General features: G+C 50.1%; 1 protein-coding gene across 1 annotated transcript in view; it reads right to left on the reverse strand.

Moving 5' to 3' along the window:
• Positions 1-18,218, reverse strand: part of ASCC1 (activating signal cointegrator 1 complex subunit 1) — a 41,002-nt gene that overhangs the window by 4,455 nt on the left and 18,329 nt on the right. The window contains exons 8-9 of the mRNA XM_062001325.1: positions 14,551-14,675; positions 12,729-12,808 (exon numbers count right to left, since the gene is read on the reverse strand). Coding sequence (XP_061857309.1) covers positions 12,729-12,808; positions 14,551-14,675 — 205 coding nt within the window. The remainder of the gene's footprint in view (positions 1-12,728; positions 12,809-14,550; positions 14,676-18,218) is intronic.

The raw sequence follows: 18,218 nt of genomic DNA on the forward strand, positions 1-18,218 counted from the left end.
CTCTGTCCCCTCATCCAGGCCGTTGGTGAAGATGTTGAACAAGATTGGCCCCAGAACCAACCCCTGAGATCCCCGAAACAAACACTAGGAGCTGGCTTCCTGTGATGGAAGCATCCTGCACTTCAGTCCCCAGGGGCTCCAGAAGAGATTTCAGAAGGCCAAGCCTCTAATTTTGACTTTCACTTCCATTTATCTTGGGGAGAAGCCAAGCAGAGCTGAGGAAGATATAAATATCTCCCCCCTTTCCCCAGCCACCACGGAAACACTGCTGTTTGGGAGGCCTGTAGCAGAGCTGACAAAATGCTTCCTAGAAGAGCATTTTAGCATTTGTTTTTTATTCCAGGACAGGAAAGGAGATACTCAGAGGCTGTTACACCTCATGTACAAGTGCTGATAATCCTTGGACTCGCCTAATCCCACTCCTATCCCTTCCCATGGGTGCCAAGGGCCCACCTGTCCCCAAGCAGGCTGCAGGTGTGGGTCAGGAGCAGGTAGGAAGGAGGAGGGGGAAAGAGAAACACAATCACCCACGTGGTTACCGCAGGCCATGGCATCTGATTGGAGAGGGATGTGAGGCTCAACAAAAGCACAGTGGTTCTATAAATCCAAACACGCGGAAGGATTTACATCCTCGCTGCCTAAATAATAAATAAGAGGTTGGAGGTGGGGTTTTTGTTGTTTTTTGAGGTTGTGGTTTTTTTCTTTTCTAAATATTAGAATTGAAAATGAAGCTGGTGGAGGTACAGGTCAGCTTACAAAGTCAACGCCACACACACGGTGCAAGCTACTAACTCCCACAAGGGAACAGCACTCTAACAGACTAAGTGCCCTCTATCTCCCTGCTGCCTGCCCAAATTAAATTAGAACTGAATAAGGAAAGGGCATTGTTAACTTTTAACCCAGACCCAGCACCACGAAACAAAAGGACCAGAGATGTGCCCTGCCTTTCAAATCCCAGCCAAAGGCTTGAAGACTGCTCAGCAAGGATGCCTAGAAGGACAAGGCATCTCCCACGGGAAGGAAGCAGGTGCCTAGAGAGCAGGAGCAGCGTGCCAGGGTCTGCAGGGGATGGCAGGGACTGCAGCCTTCCCCAAGAGCCATAAGCCCTGGGGAAGGGAGCGTAGCGGTCCACGGACAGCCCGTATTTCACGTGTCAGCCTGCTAACCACTGTAGGCCTACGTGTGCAAGCGCTCTTCTTCCTCCCTCTGCCTCCTGAAGGGCCAGGTCCAAGGACACAGCTGCACACGTATGGATGCAGTAGCTCCCTGAAAGCCAGCTTTGATCCATTCAGCCTGGAGAAGAGGAGGCTGAGGGAGGGATCTCACTCATACTTACAAGTATTTAAAAGGTGCATGTCAAGGGGATGGGATGACACTTTTCTCTGTAGTGTCCAGTGACAGGACAAGGGGCAATGAACAAAAACCGGAACACAAGAAGTTCCACTTAAACACAAGGAAAGACTTCTTTGCTGTAAGAAGGGTGAGGGAGCCCTGGCACAGGCTGCCCAGGGAGGGTGTGGAGTCTCCTTCTCTGAAGGTTTTCAAACCTGCCTGGACACGTTCCTGTGTGACCTGATCTAGGGGAACCTGCCTTAGCAGGGGGTTGGACTGGATGATCTCTAGAGGTCCCTTCCAACCCTGACCATTCTGGGACTCTGTGATTTTTTTTTTCCTCCCAAAGTCATTTATTCTGAGCCAGGAAAAGCCAACAGCATGCTTGTTGTGTCTAACACCCCAGTTTCTCTCATTTAAGACCCTTCTGTTTGGATGTTGGAAACCTCTTCCCTCTGAGGTCTGTTCACATTACACGCCAGGGCTCCCTTGGCATGTGACAATCATTTTCCAAAGGAAGTGAGAGGCTGAAGACTTGTTTTGGGAAAGAAAGAATCACACATCAAAACCACTCGCTCCTTACAAACCTGAGCCAAAAACTCTAGTACAAACCTCAGCCCTCAAACCACAACTTCCTTATCAAAGGCAGAGCTACAGATCAAAACTGGGATGCTCCTTCTCGCCCCTTTTTCCCCCTTTTGCCTAAGCCTGTAAAGTTGGTTTTACGAAGCACCGCTGAAACAAATGCAAAGGAGGATGGTTCCTCGATGAAGCGGTTGTGTGTAAACGATGTGGTGCTCCCCAACGTGGGTATTTGTCAAGCAGCCACCTTTGGGGGCTCGCTGCCCGCAGACAGCCCTCTGGAATGAGATAGCACCTTTGTGCTCAAACCTGGAAACAACAGCAATCAAACACGGTGCTAAAGCCACGTCAGGACAGCGGCAACACGCTTTAGCTCCGCTCATGAAGAGCAGAGATGCCAACACAGACCAGGGCCTTTAAATCACCTGTCACGGGCTCAACGAGCATGAGAAATATTAATGGATTCGCCTGGAGAGGCACCGGGCAGTGGGAGGACAAAGTAAGTCCAGACAAGCGAACAGAGTGAGAGGTATTTAAAACTTCCTTCACGTAATCTCTGGCTTGCACTCATGCTGCCTGGCCTGGATTCTGCTGCTACCATCGGGATTATCGATCAGTTTTTCAAGCCTTACGTTGTGCATAGTAGTCAGCCAAAACAGACCCATCCTGAATTCCCAAACGTCCGAGCAGCTCTGCTGAGAGCCCCGGCGCTCAGCAACGCCACGGGAACAGCGATTCACCGCAATGCCTTGCAATTAGAAACTACCACCAAAGACCAGTATTGTCACTGGATAAACTGCATAGACACAACACACCCCCCCCAGTCTGCAGGGAGCTGGTTTTGTTGCTACTCCAGCCTCAGAAAGCAGTGCCTTAGGGTAGGGGTATTACAGATTAACAGTACAAAACTGTCCCCGGTGAGTCGGCCCTGCGGGCGAGCAGAGGCATGTAATGTCATTAGCCTCTGACCAATCAGCCTAAGAAACCTGCCTGCCCTGGGCAGCGAGCTGAGGGGCGGCTCATTCTCCACATATCAAACAAGCGCAGAAAGTAGCAACTCTTGTAGAGCCAGGAAGTAAGAGGCTCATGCCTCTGGGAACCTGTGGCTGCTCAGCACAGCCCATGCTGAGGATGAGATGCCAGCGATCCCTTCTCTGCTTCGCCTGCCTTGAAGGTGTTTATCCACCGAAAGACCCCTTCCAGGAAGGCACGTGGCCAGGCTGAGCACATCTGCTCTCTGCCTCCATGGGAGGACATGTGCAGGAGGATTGCTTTGGACAGGCAACCCAGCACCGTGGCCACGCAGGATTGTGCCGGGAAGCAGGTCCAGCAGCGTGGAGAGAGCTCAAACCAGGAGATTAAACTCAATCTTCAGAGGAGCCGTGGGCTCTACAGCTTCATCTGCTCTGCGTGCGGTGACAGCAGCCAGCAGTTCGCCCAGCAGCAACTGCCACCCCTGGTGCGGCCTGATCAGGAGCAGCAGTGGATGAAGGACTGAGCTGGGAAAGCCGGCAGGGATGGGAGGTGGCTTTCCATGGGATATCAGCATCATGCTACGGTGCTGATATCCCCTTCGGGGAAGGCAAGACGCAAACAAAATCCCAGGCACCCGCTGACAAGCGTGGAGAAAAATTAAGCGGCGTTTCTGGAGAGGTGCCTCAACACAGAGCCATGAAACCTGTTTGCTTTCAGCCTCTCTGAATCCTCCTCCAGATACTCCCAGCACTGCTCGCAGCAGAGCACAACCCCAACACCCCAACCCTTCTTGCACGCTCTTACACTACAAGGGAGTGGAGGGACAAAGATAGGATCAGACCACAGCCCGTGAACTGCCCAAAGAAACAGGAGGGTTTTTTTCCACCTTGTAAGGGATGGCATGTTTGAATTAATGCCCACAGCTTGGGACAGAAAGCACTGCAGACAAGCAGAAAACAATCCTGCTTCCAAACCGTCTGGCTAAGGGACAGCTGAGGTACCTGTGCCAGGACAGCAGGGATAGAGCCGGTGCTTCAGCAAACTGCTGTGTTACAGAGCTGATACCTGCCCTAAGCAAAAAGGGTCGACAGAAAACATGGATGGATTGAACATTAAAGCAAAAAAGGATTTAGGAGTAGGAAAGCAACACTCAGAAGTAAGAAGAGCCCACTGAACTCCAGCAAACTCTACTCACTGGAGCTTTTCTGGTGAAACTCCTTTGCTACATGAAGCACAGCCTCCAACCCTGCTTTTGGGATTCCACCTCCCTGCTCACTCCTGTGAGAGCACCTCACTCCTGTGACCTCTTGCTGAGACTTGTCAGAGCCCTCGGGTCCGAGGAGCACCTCAGCTGCCCTTGGCAGGTCCACTCTTGAACACAGGTCAGCAAGGGGGAGCTGGTGGGACATGAAGGACCTCAAGGGCTAGCCTGCCTGGGCCCCATTTTGGCTTTGTAGATTTATGCTGCTAACACCTCCCTGTTGCCCACCCCAATGATGTACAGAAAGCTGCAGCCTGCACAGCACAAAAGGGTGTGAGCTGCCTCAGTTCCCAGGCTGCAGCACGTGCTGGCAGAACTCCTTCTTCCTTGTCCTGAGAAAAGCACCAAAACCCTTTCCATGCGTAACCTAAACTCTTCCACACATCCCAGATCCCCTTGTGGCTCCCAGAAGATGAGTCAAAACTGGGCAACATGTCAAGATCTGGAGAGTTTGTTCAATTAATGGATTTCTTTTTCTTGCATTTTCAGCTTTCAAAATACATTTTCTGAAATGATTTGTGCCACAAAAAACCCCCAACCTGATTCCTGTATTATTCACTCTGGACACCACTCCACCAATGATTACCTGTCAGAGGTTTAATTGTGCTTGGAAGCTTGCCAGCAATAATGCAGGAGCAGCCCAGGGAAAGCAGGTAGACAGGCACTCATCCCGAGAGGCGGCTCTTCCCGGCCTTCCCCACCTCCTGTCCACATCAGCACCTGCTTTCTCTCCGTGACTGCTGACAGCCCACCCACCCTGCCAGCCCCCTGTGCATCCCACACCTCCCACTTCCACATGTCACAGGATGCAGCTGTGGTGCAGAGCCGCAGGGCACGGCTGGGGGCAGAGAGAGGAGGCAGCAGGAGCATCTGCAGGCGCAGGACCGTTGGGGTGGTTCTGCGGGACTGCAGCTGGCTCGGGCCTGTCCCTCCAGCACCAACACAGCATCGAGTCCTTCCACTCAGAAACCGCCAGCAACAGCCCTTCCTCCCTCATTTTCTTTCAACCTCTGGCAGGTTTTAAATGGTGGCAGCAGAAGCCCTTTCACCTCACCTCCCTTTGGAAGGATAAAGCATACAGACTTCAGGAGGGAGAAAATCTGCCCATGAAAATCCCAGCAGCCCACCTTTTGGGACCGCAGCTGATCTGTACCGTAAGCAAAGCACTGACTCCTTGATGGTTCACATTCAGCTTCCCACTTCAAATCATTTATATTCCCACACTCTGCCACAAACCACTAACACCTGACACTCCAAACCAGCCAGCATCTTGGGCCAGCACAAGCCCAACATGGGATGCAAGCCAGGGGTGTCTCCTCCATGACAAAGGAAAAGCCCTTTGGATTAAATCACTGGTGCGGGCCCTCGGAAAGCAACAACGATATGACATCTCTCTCTGGACAAGTGCCATCAATGGAAGAGCAAGAGGCACCTGGTGAGTTCAGGGAGAAAGATCCAAGGTGCAAGGAGGTTTCTTATTTTTATTTTACTGAGCCAAAGCAAAAGCCACATAAATGCCAAGAAGCTCTCGGTACATCTGCAGATGCTGTCTCATGGGTGTTTTGCACACACATTATGGGGCAACCAGCAAGAGACAAGCTCGAGATAGGACCAAAAGAAGTCATTGGCCCTACCGGCCTCTCCTTCCCCAAGGCAGGAGGAACTCACTGCTAGCAGAGCCTGGACTAACAGCTCTGCTCCCTCAAACAACCAGGACCCCCATTCCTCCAGCTCCTCTAGAGCACTGCTTCATGACCCTTCCCATTACAAAGATTTTCTTAACATCTAATCTCTTGCTGCAATTTAAGCCTGTTATTTCTCCCTCTCCATCAGAGCACGGAGGACAAGAATAGCCACTACCGACAAAAACTCTCATATGCTTAAAGGAGGATTTTTCCTACATGTTATCCTCCTCTTCTTTATTACCCTCAAACCAACTCTTAGGTCTTTCTCCTCAGTTCATAGACATTTTTCAACCCTCTGATTACCTTATTGTTGCCTCCTGGGCTCTTTGCACCCAACTATGGTGCCTAAAACTGGACAAAGACTTCAGCTAGCAGATGAGTGCTAAGCAGAGACAGAGGTTTTACTTTACAGACATTTGCATCTGTTTTTCTTTCCACAGCCTGACTCAGCTGGCCTGTGCTCTGGAGTAGCCCCCACAGCCCAAACCCCAGTCCCTGGGGCTGGAACCCAGGCAGTTCTCTGTCCTGCATCGATGTCCAGTTCCTCAAGATCATTTAGAGCTCTGTTCCCTCCTGCCTAAATGTGCAATTTTCCTTCTTCTCCACAGTTGGGTTGGGTCTGCAGAGCTCAGAGAAGGCTTCACACTGTTCCTAACACCCTCCTGATCTCCACAGGTGGGAAGGGTATGAGGTCTCCAGCTGGGCTCTGCCAAGATGGAAGTGGCCAATCCTCTGACTGCTGCCATGCAAAACCCCAGCTCTTCAGAAAACTGGAGCAAAGCCACCTCAGCTGCCAGAGGGTGATGCAGCAGTGGAGAGGGTGACATTCAACAATAGGCTAAATGAATCTGCCAGGCCTGATTTTTTTTGCAAACTATTTGCAGCCAGGTGCAGGCCTTTGTTCATCTGAGGATCCTCCCCCTCCAGGGTCCCCTCCTTCAGAAGCCAAATCTGGCGGTGCTCCTGCCACTGCCACGCTGCAAAACCTTTGCTTTAGCTCGGGGTTTTGCGTCTGTTCCCCGCCTCCTTCCCCCCCCCTCCACAAATCCATGAAAATTCATGTGCTTGAGGAAATGAAGCCCTAGTTGCTATGGTGAAAGACATTCTGCAAACTAAGAAACAAATACAAGTGGGACATTTGGAGGTTACTGGATTTTTGCACATCTTTCAGACAAGGATAACAAGACCCTCCAGCACACTAAAGGCTCCGCTGACTTCCCGGACCCTGCTACGCCTCAAACATGAGGGATTTACAGTACAACTAGTTTCAGGAAACTAATCACCAGGCTCTGTGTTCCACCAAAGCAGCCTCATCCCCGTGGCTCCCAGCACCGCCTGTTATAGCAAATGCAGCAACAGTTTTTAAAAGCTGGGCCCCAGCTTTGCTGCAGAGATGCCAGGAGGCTCGAGAGGCATCCTGGAATAGCAGGACAGGAGCTCTCAGCAATGTGACCTACTCCCTGTGCTCACCCAACCACCGAGAGCAGAGACCCAGCTACGGAGCCAGCAAATTAATTCGGATAGACCCAGGAAATCATCTGGCAGAAGGGTCACGGCACCATTGGGAGGAACTGCCTACTTTTGCTAATTGATGTCTTGGTTTGGTTGGGGTTTTTTTTGCACTCAGTGTGTTGGGTCCCTGTCTTCTATTAAGGCACTGCTGTAATTCAACTCCTGCCAGCTCTGCTGAGAAAAATTTTCCTCTTGAGATCAACGGGGTGACACCGTCTCGGCTGGCTGGTGGCAGAACAGTGATCTCAGGGAAATGAGGAGGCAGGATTCTCGCTGGGTGGGAGGCAGAGGCACCCACAATGTGGCCTCCAATGGCAGAGGCACCCATAGCACCTCCAAAATGGCTGAGCAGTTGCGCTGGACGGGACTACAGTGGCACAGGCAGCACTGCCTGAAATGGGCAAGAGTATTCAGAAACCTTATAACCCTCTCAGCAAACCCTCCCTCTTCCAGCACTCACAGCTCCTGTTAAAATTAGTCAGAGAGGTGCTGAATACCTCTGCAAAAAAGAGGTTTCTCCCCTTTAAGGTAAGGTCACCAAACAGATCTCTGGCACACAGAGGCACAAACTGCTACACTTCCTGCACTGCCTTCTCCGTGCAGCATCTCAGCCTCCTCTCAGTACCTCCAATGCTGCCTCATTGCTCTGATCCAAGGCCCAAACACTCCAACAAAGACATTTTTCCTCTATTGTCTAGTCTGATTTTTCAAATGCCACTTCAGATTCATGTTTCACCAAATGCAAATAATGTGAACATGCTTTTTTTCCCTTCCTCTGAAGAGTACCATTGGTGTTTTCATGGTAACCCCTATTTCTCTCCTTTTTTCCCCCCAAGATCATACAAATGCTGATCTCCAGTCTCATCTGCTCAACTGTCACATCCTCCCACCCCACTGTTGCTCTAATTGCATACTGCTGAGCCCCCTCGGTTGTTTTAGTATCCCTTGATAATGGCAGGATCAGAACTGAAGGCAAAACCCCTCTCCTCTGCAAAGCAGCGTTACAGCCTTTCATTTCTGCTTTTGATTCTTCTGTAAAACCGAGGCAAGAAAAGCACTGGCGTCTTTCTGATACAATGGTATTGCACCACAATCTCTCATTCACTCTGTTCTCATCCCAATGGGTTTTTGTTTGGTATTTTTAACTCTAAAATTTCCAAGCAGCCACCTGCCATTAGGTGCTTGTTCCAGTTGCTAGTCCTGCTCTGGGTATAAACCCATATCACCTTGCTGAGGATAACAAGATGTTCTTACCCTTTCCAACACCGAGCAGTCTTGATCTCACCTAATGTGGGTTCTTTGGCCTCTTGCTTTCACCTTAGCTTAAAAATACTTTGGGAAAATACTCCTGTCTCCTTAAATTTGTTAGCAAAAGTCAGACAGAAAAGGCCTGGGAAGAGGCTCATCTGCAAGCAGAGTTGGTAATGGTGGCTCTGTATAGAGGCAGATGTTCATTTGTTCAGTGGTTGGTGGGTCTAGGGTATTTTGAGGGGTTAAGGGCTTTATCCAGGACTACATTTTTTCATTGTATTTCTCTATATAGCAGAGCACCAAACACCTTAAACTGAACTACTGCACACCAGAGCCACTGTACTGTTCTCACCTAGCAAGATAAAACTGATAACAGAGAACACTACCAGATTTGTCTGCTATGATCAGCTCTCTGCTAGCCCTGGCATATCAGTCAGTAAATGCACTTTCCTCCTGCTCCAGGGGAAAGCAAATATGCCCCCCCAATGTAATACCTTGTACATAGGCTTCAAAAGAGAAGGAGCCTTGTCAAATTACGCTTTGTCTGATCTAGAAGCCCTCCCAGTGCAGGTCTGCAGCCCGGCAGCTCTGCTCCAGGCCACAGCAGCATGTGTTGTTGCCTCGACTGATCCAGCTCCCAGTCTTGCATCCCAGCTTAAAGTCTTCCTTAATGCCCTAAGATGTAGATCAGCTTTTTGCTCTTGTACCTCAGTAGCCGTTCCCTCAATATTTAATCTTGTAAGCTGTTAATGCACAGATCTGTGCTAAGCGGCGGGGTTCATCTTTTTCTGTACTCCAAATTTGCTTCCCTCTTGTTGGGATGTGGCAAAGGCCACTGGTTTTAACCAGTGAGAGTCCAGGTGGGTTTCTTCCTACTGAAAGCCTTCCTCTCCTTCAAAAGTATGACAGAGAATCTGGGCCAGGCGGTACCTTCGCATTTCTGTGCGCGTTTATTTATTCACCACAGCCTGAGCTTTTTCACTGAGCGAAATAAATAAAGCCTGGAGGCAGCCAAGGCTCGTCTCCGGAGATGCCGGCAGCTGCCCCCGGCGCCTCCGTGCCAGCGCCGTGCCGCTTGGCCAGCTGCGCCGCAGGGCACGCAGCCACGGGCCGGGCCGCAGCGGGAGGCAGGGCAGGGAGGGGGCTGCCAATCCCGCAGCTCCCCAGGGACGCTCGCCCGCCCGGCTTCACCCTGCGCCCGTGGGGAAGGAGCTGCCGCTGTCTTTCAGCTCTGAATCACTGCCCCCTCCCTCTGCTCTCCAAGAGAGGAGTCACTTTGTTCCCAGTTGGAGCAAGAGTTCGCTGTGTGCCTCAGATGTTCAAAGGAGCCGACTGGCCAGCCATGAGACACCCTAGAAGAAATACACATCGCTCCATAGGAAAGGGTTCATAAAGCACACTCAGCTTCTTGGGACCTGAGTAGATGAGTGATGCTAAAGCATCTAGTGCTTTTGTGGGAGTCACAGATCACTCAGCTTCTGGGGCACAGGCTCCCTTGGGCTTTCAGCACTAGGGACTAGTAGTCAGAGAGCCTGGGCTAGCAGCCCAGGGAGCTTCTTTCATGGATATTCTTCAAGACAGAAGCAAATTAAACTCCTGAATGCAACTCATCCTACAGGATCTATTTTCTGAGCAGTGTGGGAAGGTACCGACCTCTATTAGCACAAACAGGAGTGTGTGTTTAACTCCACGGAACGAGTAGAACAAAGGATTATTAAATACAATTCAGATTAGTTGGGCTGAAAGCAAAATACCAGCTGGAGCCTGGGGTAACACAGGCATGCTATCAGCAAACATGTGCTGCCAGTGCATCTGCACACACCCCCTTACCCTCTGGCCACGGGAAGCCTCAGAACCCCAGGGCCAAGGCAGCTCCATCATGCTCTGACAGCTCAGGTCCCGCCCTCCACTGGGCAAAGCCTTTGGCCCCACAGCACTGGCTGTAGCTGCGCAATGGGAAGGAGAGCGGCGAGACCCGAGTTTTCCCACTCGATGCCCTCCTCCCAGTAGCAGTGTGCTGTCGGCTTTTGGGAACTGGGCCACCCGACACAGCTACTGCAGAGTCCCACCGCCCGAAACACAGGCCCGGCACGTGGCTGTGCCCACGAGGCAGCCTGCCTAACTGCAGCCGTGTTCATTAATAGCCCGGCGTTTAGATCCTCTTGCAAAAGTTAATGAAGCCACTTTGCGAGAGGGCAGCTTCCCCGAGCAGAAGATAAATAATGTCTATAAAAAGGGGGCTGGGAGGGAAGCAGCGCATCCTTGCAAGGTCATGCTAGAATGCATCAGTGGCTGGCTGAGGCTGGGCTCCTCCGGTAAGAAGCCTGGAGCTATTTATGACTCATGTAATTAATTAATGCCAACGGGCGTTCTGCTGCAGGCACGTGGGAGACCAAAGGGAAATACGAAGCGAGCAGGTTAGGGAATGTAGTGGAGGTGGGGGGAGAAGGATGACATTTCTTGCAGCAAGACGTGCTTTGTGAAGTAATTATCAACAGTCCAAACAGCCAGCAGCTCTTTTGGCTACATCAGTAAAAAATCAATTAGGAGCTTTCAAAATGCATCGGCTCATATTTCAGAGAGCATCAAGGATGAAGAAGTAGCCATCTGAGGTGGGGCAGTGGCATTTCTCAGCGCCGCATGCCACAAGACCCTGCAGTACGTGCCACAAACAGCGTGACCAGTAGAGGGAGCACGGTTAATGCCTTCCCCATCCTACACGGGTTTGGGTGAGGATCACTATGGATGACTATTTCTCTCTAAAGTCTGAAGACAAGTTTAACAAGCGCAAGAAGAAGGAGAAAAGGGCAAAACCAAAAGGTGGGTGTGTGGCACAAAAGCCGAGCCCCTACAGGCGCTCAGGGCTCCCAACACATCCCTCCTTCTCTTCCCTGGAGCCAAGCACCAGGAGCTAACTGAAACTCTACAGATCCCAGTCAGAGAGGGACCTGGTGTGTGGCTTTCCTGCTTCAGTTTGCAATACTGCAGTCTCACACCAAACGCTCAACATGTGGCGACGCTGAGTCATGATACTGCGCTTGCACAGACCGTTTGAGGACAACAAGAGCTTAACCTAATTTTGTCCCTTTGTTTGTCCTCTGTGCAGAGGAGATCAATCAGTTCCACTCCCTGCCTTCACATCCCCCCGCATCCAGTGCCCAACACACAATACAGCAAAATTTGTTTGCAAATACAAACAAAGCGTGCCTTTTCCCTCCTCTAAAAGTCTCGTCCTCTGGGTTGTCCAGTTCCCACTCAGCCTGCATCCTCTTTCATATCTCATTGTTGCCAGAATATCTTCTCTCAGTTCCCAAACGTATTCATGCATTGTCCCATCTCCCTCTTATCATAGCTGCCTGCAACAAAACCCTTCACACGATGAGGGTTGCAAATTTGCTTACAACCCAGCCTTGTTTTCCATTTCAACTCTTTCATGCTCATCTTTTCTCTATAGACACTTGCCAAGCACCACAGCATCAGTCTGCCACGGCCATCTGGAGCAGAAGCAAGGGCTGCCTGCAGCTTCAAGTCTGGCTGGCAGAGCTCGGGAGGCCGCAGAATACTCCCCTTCAAGCTGTATCCACACCTCCAGAGTGCAGAGAATCTTTCTTCCTACCCTCTAGATCACTGCCAAAGCCCTCAGATCCTGGCTGGTGGAACTCTCTATTGCTATCAGCTATTTTTTCTGGAGTAAAACCACGCAAATCAATAGCAGAGATTAAAAAAACAAGAAGAAAAGAGTAAGTGCAATGACAGTCAGTTTCAGTTTCATAAATATATATGAGTAGAACAAGAGCAACAAAGTACTCCTCCCTGGTGGGCTGAGAATCCACACGAGCCCAAGTCTCATGGGTAAAACACGAATGAAGTAAACGACAACATGAACACCCACTTAGCATTCGTGCTACACACTCCTGATCTGAGCCTCACCAGCTTTAAGAACGCTTCTGCTAAATACTGTAATGCTCCCAATTACAAGTGATCTGGATTGTTTATTTTCTAAACAGATTTTCTCCCCCTAGGAGATCCCATAAGCCTAAGACAAAAGCAGCCTTGAAGAGGTGTTTCAACCTCTTTTGGCTACACAATATCTACCGCTGGCTCCATTTCCCTAATTGTTTCATACCGACCTGGAGGATATTTCGGCCGTTAAACGATTCCCGTTCCTTGAAGGATGCTTTACCAGTCATTGTAGCGTTTCGCTCTTCAGCTGTAAAGAGAAAAGCCACCGCCAGAATGAGCTTCAGATGGGAGAACTGTGTGTGCTGTACTTCACCCCCCACTCTCTCCCTCCCCAAAGTCAGCTGCCAGCTAATAAAACGATCTTTGCCCAGATCTTAGTGCAAAAAAACCCACGTCCACTAGGATTTTAAAGAGAACAAGGCTGAATATGCAGGAATTGGTGCCTCTCTGGGGATCACATACATTACGTGGAGGAAAGACCCTAAATCACAGGTACTGCTAGGGTGATTCTCTGGCTGATTTTAACGCCACATCCTGCCAGTGTGAGGGTGAGCACCGTGTGCACCACCTGGAGTAGCACCAAACGACAGCCTGCGCACTGAGCAGGCTGCGGGCAGCCCTGTGCCAACCTCTGCTGCCCGTGCCGTGAAGCACCTACATGTGGTGTGGATGTTGCTGCGGGGTGGGCACGCAGCCACACACATAGACATTGAGAACAGCAACCTGGGCCTACAGCAACTGCCAAATGCCTGTGTCTTAGACCCATTTCCTCAAAGCATGTCTGGATTTTTATATAATCCCCAAGTACATGATCTGTTCTTTCCACGGGACCTCTGCCTCACTCCGTGAATATATTCAATATTTCTTTTTCATCTCCAGCATTAATGATGAAGCCCCACTCACACCTTGCATGCCATTCAAATCCTGTATTGAATATAAAGTGACTTCCCTGGCTCTTGGTGTAATGCTCTCACGATTGTGTCTGAATGCCTCGTGTGCCTCCCAGGGCTGCTCGGAACACAGACTGGGAATGTCAGGCACAGCTGCCCCTCGGCCTCCCCTCACAGGGAGCCACACCAGCATGTCAGGCTCCCATTTCCTCCAATTTTCAGGGCTCAGTTTGAGAGCACTAAGCACCATTCTCTTCAGGGTTTCTACTACCTGAGTATGCTTATCTGACTTAGGTGCACAAAAAACTGTAACACAAACCATCTGCTGATATTACTGTCCATACAGCAACTCAGAGAGGCCACTGTGCCAGAGGAAGCTCTGAAAAGCTTCAGTGTAATGCTGTTAATGCTCACAAACGACAAATCAAAGCACATGCATGCTTGCACACGGAGAACAAGGCTGTGTAATACACTGCTACTCCTGAAAATAGGATGCATCTGAGACTGGTTTATAAAGCAACGTGATAAGAACGATGCTATGGGCTGCTAGAGCAGCCCATCTTTTGTCAGACACAACAGACACTACACACTCAGAGCTCATATTTCGCCTTGTAGCCATCTGAATTGGATTTAACAAAAAACACATTCCTCAATCAAGGGTCAATCTTTAACTTGACCAAAGAGAATCATGCTTTCATCTTGTTTAAAGGTCAGCACAGTGTATCGAGCTGTTACTGTATTTCAATTTAATATTGGGGCACAGAGAGCCCAAGACCTCAGACAGTACTTGAACATGTTCCTCTCTGGGCCAGACCCTCTGTGCCAACTGGGCAACAATATCTCTGAAGCTACAACAAAGAATCTCAAAAAAGCTCCAGAAAGTGCCCAAAGCATGCATGCCTTCTGCAGCCCTGCTGATTGCTTTCCATTTTCTCCGGGGTTTTACCTGCTGACATCCCCTCTCAGCCTTGGATGTATTTTTGAGACCAACTAAAAATCACAACATTAAAAAAAAAACCCATAAAAGCCATCAAAAGCATTTTTCCATTCAGAAGTACTATCTTAAATGCATTTATCAGTGAGGATGAGGGATACACACCACTTGGATCTTTCCTGAAGAGAGTGTTCATGACCGTAGCATGCAATTTCACCCTATCCCATTCTTTAAGCATCAGGCCAGAGGCCACAAACCGCTCCACCAGCTGACCGGCGATCGCCTGCAACCTGGGAAGACAAAAAGAGAAAGAACAGAGCTGTGTGAGCCAAGAAGAAATCCCTGCACTGTCAGCTTCTCAGCCAGGGAGGGCAGCATGTGTGAAATGAAGTCTCTGCACGCACACGGGGAAAGGGAGCTAGTCTCTGATGGAAAGCCATCAGGATTCAGCTCTAATGCAAAAAGTTCCGGCTGTTTTGCAAAGCTTCCTCAGTGCTGCAAATATTCCATCAAGAAGGACAGATTTAGCATAGCAGAGAGCTTGTTCGCAGTGACAGATGTTATTGGGACCTGAAGGATGCATCTTTCTACTGCCAGGAAGCACAATGTAACTCTCCTTACAAATGCTAAAATCTGCACTTCGGCACCTTGACTCCTGCAGGACCTGCTCTGCTCGGGGACCATGGCTGTGCAGCACATTGGCCACAAAGAAGCAAAGCCAGTCAGTAGTGACAAGGGAGCACAAACCCAGACACCACATCTAGTGAAGACTGAAGCTACTCAGCAAGCAGAATCAGAGGACTCACTGCCACCTTCTTGCCTGGCCTCAGGTAGGGTGAAAGCGGCCGTAGCGGCCAGCTCTGCAGGCAGCCCTGTCCAAGGACAGGCAGCAGGAGCAGGCAGGTGATCAGAGCAGTGTGCTCACATATCCCGTGTCTAAAGAGCTGAAGAAACTTCCAATCTGCTGCTGTTCCCCACAAAATTTCTGCAGCCTTACCAAAAGCAGTAAAAATGTGCTAGAACAAAAGCTTCCCACTCCTGAAAGCAGGGCAAGAGGGTATTACCCTATGCAGAGGAATCTGGGCTTTTCTCACTGCACCCAAGGGATCAGACAGCTTTCTGCTCCGCCAGCTCCCACCGCTTTGGTGTCTCAGCCACAGTGGGAGAGGCAGAGCGTGGCCTCTGTGAGGCTGGGCCCCCGTGCCCAGGGCTGCCACGCTTGGGATGCCAGCTCCTATCCCTCTGCCAGTTCTGCAATGCCCCTCACGGGCCACCAGCCACCATGTGACCATTTCAAGACTCTCAAACTACCAACTTTCATGGTTTTCTACCACTCTCTGGCTTTATATCAGTGATTTTTAAAATTAGCAATGACAAAGATTAAATGAGTATCATTACAGACAATACTAAAACAAATTAACAGAGAATAGCCCAAGTGAAAATGGTGCTTTATTACGTTATAAAGTTAATCAAGGAAATAAACCAAATTAGAATGAATTATAATGGAAATGATTTGCCATGTGGGAGGCATCAGAGCACGATCCCTCTCCCAGTCTGAGCCGTTATATGTGCAGAAGGGCTTGCCAACCCCTAATTCTGTCTGCAGTTATGCAAGCTAAGTCAGGGTAAATCAAATCTCCTGCTTTTATAGCTTAAGCTGATGGAGATCTTTCAAAGATCAGGAAGGAACTCCACTCCTCAGCCATGCTGGAACTACAGAAAGCTAGCATGACATCTTCCATAAGACAGGAAGGTACACACCTCTCTCCAGTGGGCTGCAGCAGTCTGATCCAGCACAGCAAACCACGAGGCTGCTGTTCTCCTCTGGTATTGGCCTTGCAGCTGAGAAACTCTGCTTTCTACCCAGTTTCCTTTTTAGTCTCAGCAAAGCACAGCAGCTTTTAGCAGGCAACATGTGCATTGAGCTCCTCAGCAATGATCTGTCCAGCAGACCAGAAAACAAAGCAGAGTTCTCTGGAGGAATCATCATTTGTCCCCCCTTTATAATCACCATTTGTCCAACGTTGTGCCTGCTGGAACCTCAAAAGACGCAAAAGAAGCTTTCATGGCTCCCCATCAACACAAAAATACCTTCCTTCCCCTCTGCAAAGTGAAATGTTTTCTAGATGCTTGCTAACAGTTAAGGAGCTACATGAGTGGATAAGTGCCAGGTGAATTAATGTGCAGGTGAGAGAAGGACCAGCCTGGGCCAGTGTGTTGGTTTTGGATGGGGTGGAGTTAATTTTCTTCACAGCAGCTACTGTGGGCTAAGTCCTGGATTTGTGCTGAAGACAGTGTTGATAACACGGGGATGTTTTTGTTACAGCCGAGCAGGGCCAGCACAGAGTGAAGGGCTTTGTTGCTTCTCACCCCACCAGCGAGTGGACTAGGGGTGCACAAGAAGTTGGGAAGGGATGGGACAGCCCACCCCAACTGACCCTGGGGATATCTCTCAACTTATGACTTTCTATGCTTAGCACAGAAAGCCAGGGGAAGAAGAAAGAAGAGGGGGAGCACATTCAGATTGATGGCGTTTGTCTTCCCAAGTCTTGACAAGTGCTGGAGCCCTGTTTCCCTGGGGATGGCTGAGCAGAACACCTGCCTGCCCATGGGAAGTGGGGAATGAATTCCTTGTTTTGCTTTACTCATGTGTGTGGCTTTTGCTTTACCTATGGAACTGTCTTTATCTCAACACGAGTTTTCTCACTTTTACCCTTCTGATTCTCTCATCCTACTGGGGGTGGGTGAGTGAGGGGCCGAGTTGCTGGCTGGGGTTAAACCCTGACAGTCCTTTTTGGCAACCAACGTGGGGCTCAAAGGGTTTGAGATAACGATGGGCTGCAGTGGAATGTGCTAGATGGACTTTATAGCTGTTATTGCTGTTCAACTAATTGGCAGGCTCCCGTGCTTACCATGGGCTTTGCCTGCCTTGCTGTAAATTAGTGTCTAGTGCTCGTTAGTGGCTGCTTTTTGCTTTCACTGCTTGCTGTGCTGCTGATCATCTCACTCTGCTGTGCTGGGAACATTGTAATAGCAGCCATGGCGATGTGCCTGGGCTGGCAGATGGCCAGGGCACGGCTGTCAGAACTGTGCTGCTGCATCCCACAGGCTGCAGCTCCAATGTGAACTCCAGTCAAAGGGACTGTCACCTGTGATGAGCCCACGTGGGAGCAGGACACCCCAAAGCATCTGTGGCCGTGGACAAGGCCAAGCCACAGCAAGTACAACTCTGTGTCTGTGGCCGTGGTTATGTCTGTGACACAGTAGAGATTGTGGCCTGAGGATGAGTCCATGCTGGGGCAGGTACACCTGGAAGCATCAGTGGCTGAATGTAAGTTCATGACAGAGCACCTCAAAGTGTGTGGCCACAGATAAGCCCACAACAGAGCAGGCACAGCCCTGAAGGGACTGCAGCCATGGGCATGGACATGTTGGAGCAGGTTTATTCCTGAATCACAGAATCTCAAGGGCTGGAAGGGACCTCGAAAGATCACCTAGTCCAACCCTCTGCCAGAGCAGGACCACCTAGAGTAGGTCACACAGGAACTCAGCCAGGTGAGTTTTGAATGTCCCCAGAGGAGGAGACTCTACAACCCATCTGGGCAGCCTGTTCCAGTGCTCCCTCACCCTCACACTGAAGAAATTCTTCCTTGTATTCCTTTGGAACCTCTTATGTTCCAGCTTGTACCCGTTGCCCCTTGTCCTATCATTGGACATCACTGAGAACAGCCTGGCTCCATCCTTCTGTCACCCACCCTTTACATATCTGCAGACATTAATGAGGTCACCCCTCAGTCTCCTCTTCTCCAAGCTGAAGAGCCCCAGCTCCCTCT

Source organism: Colius striatus, chromosome 8, assembly GCF_028858725.1.
Source record: "Colius striatus isolate bColStr4 chromosome 8, bColStr4.1.hap1, whole genome shotgun sequence".
In the NCBI taxonomy this organism is placed as follows: domain Eukaryota; kingdom Metazoa; phylum Chordata; class Aves; order Coliiformes; family Coliidae; genus Colius; species Colius striatus.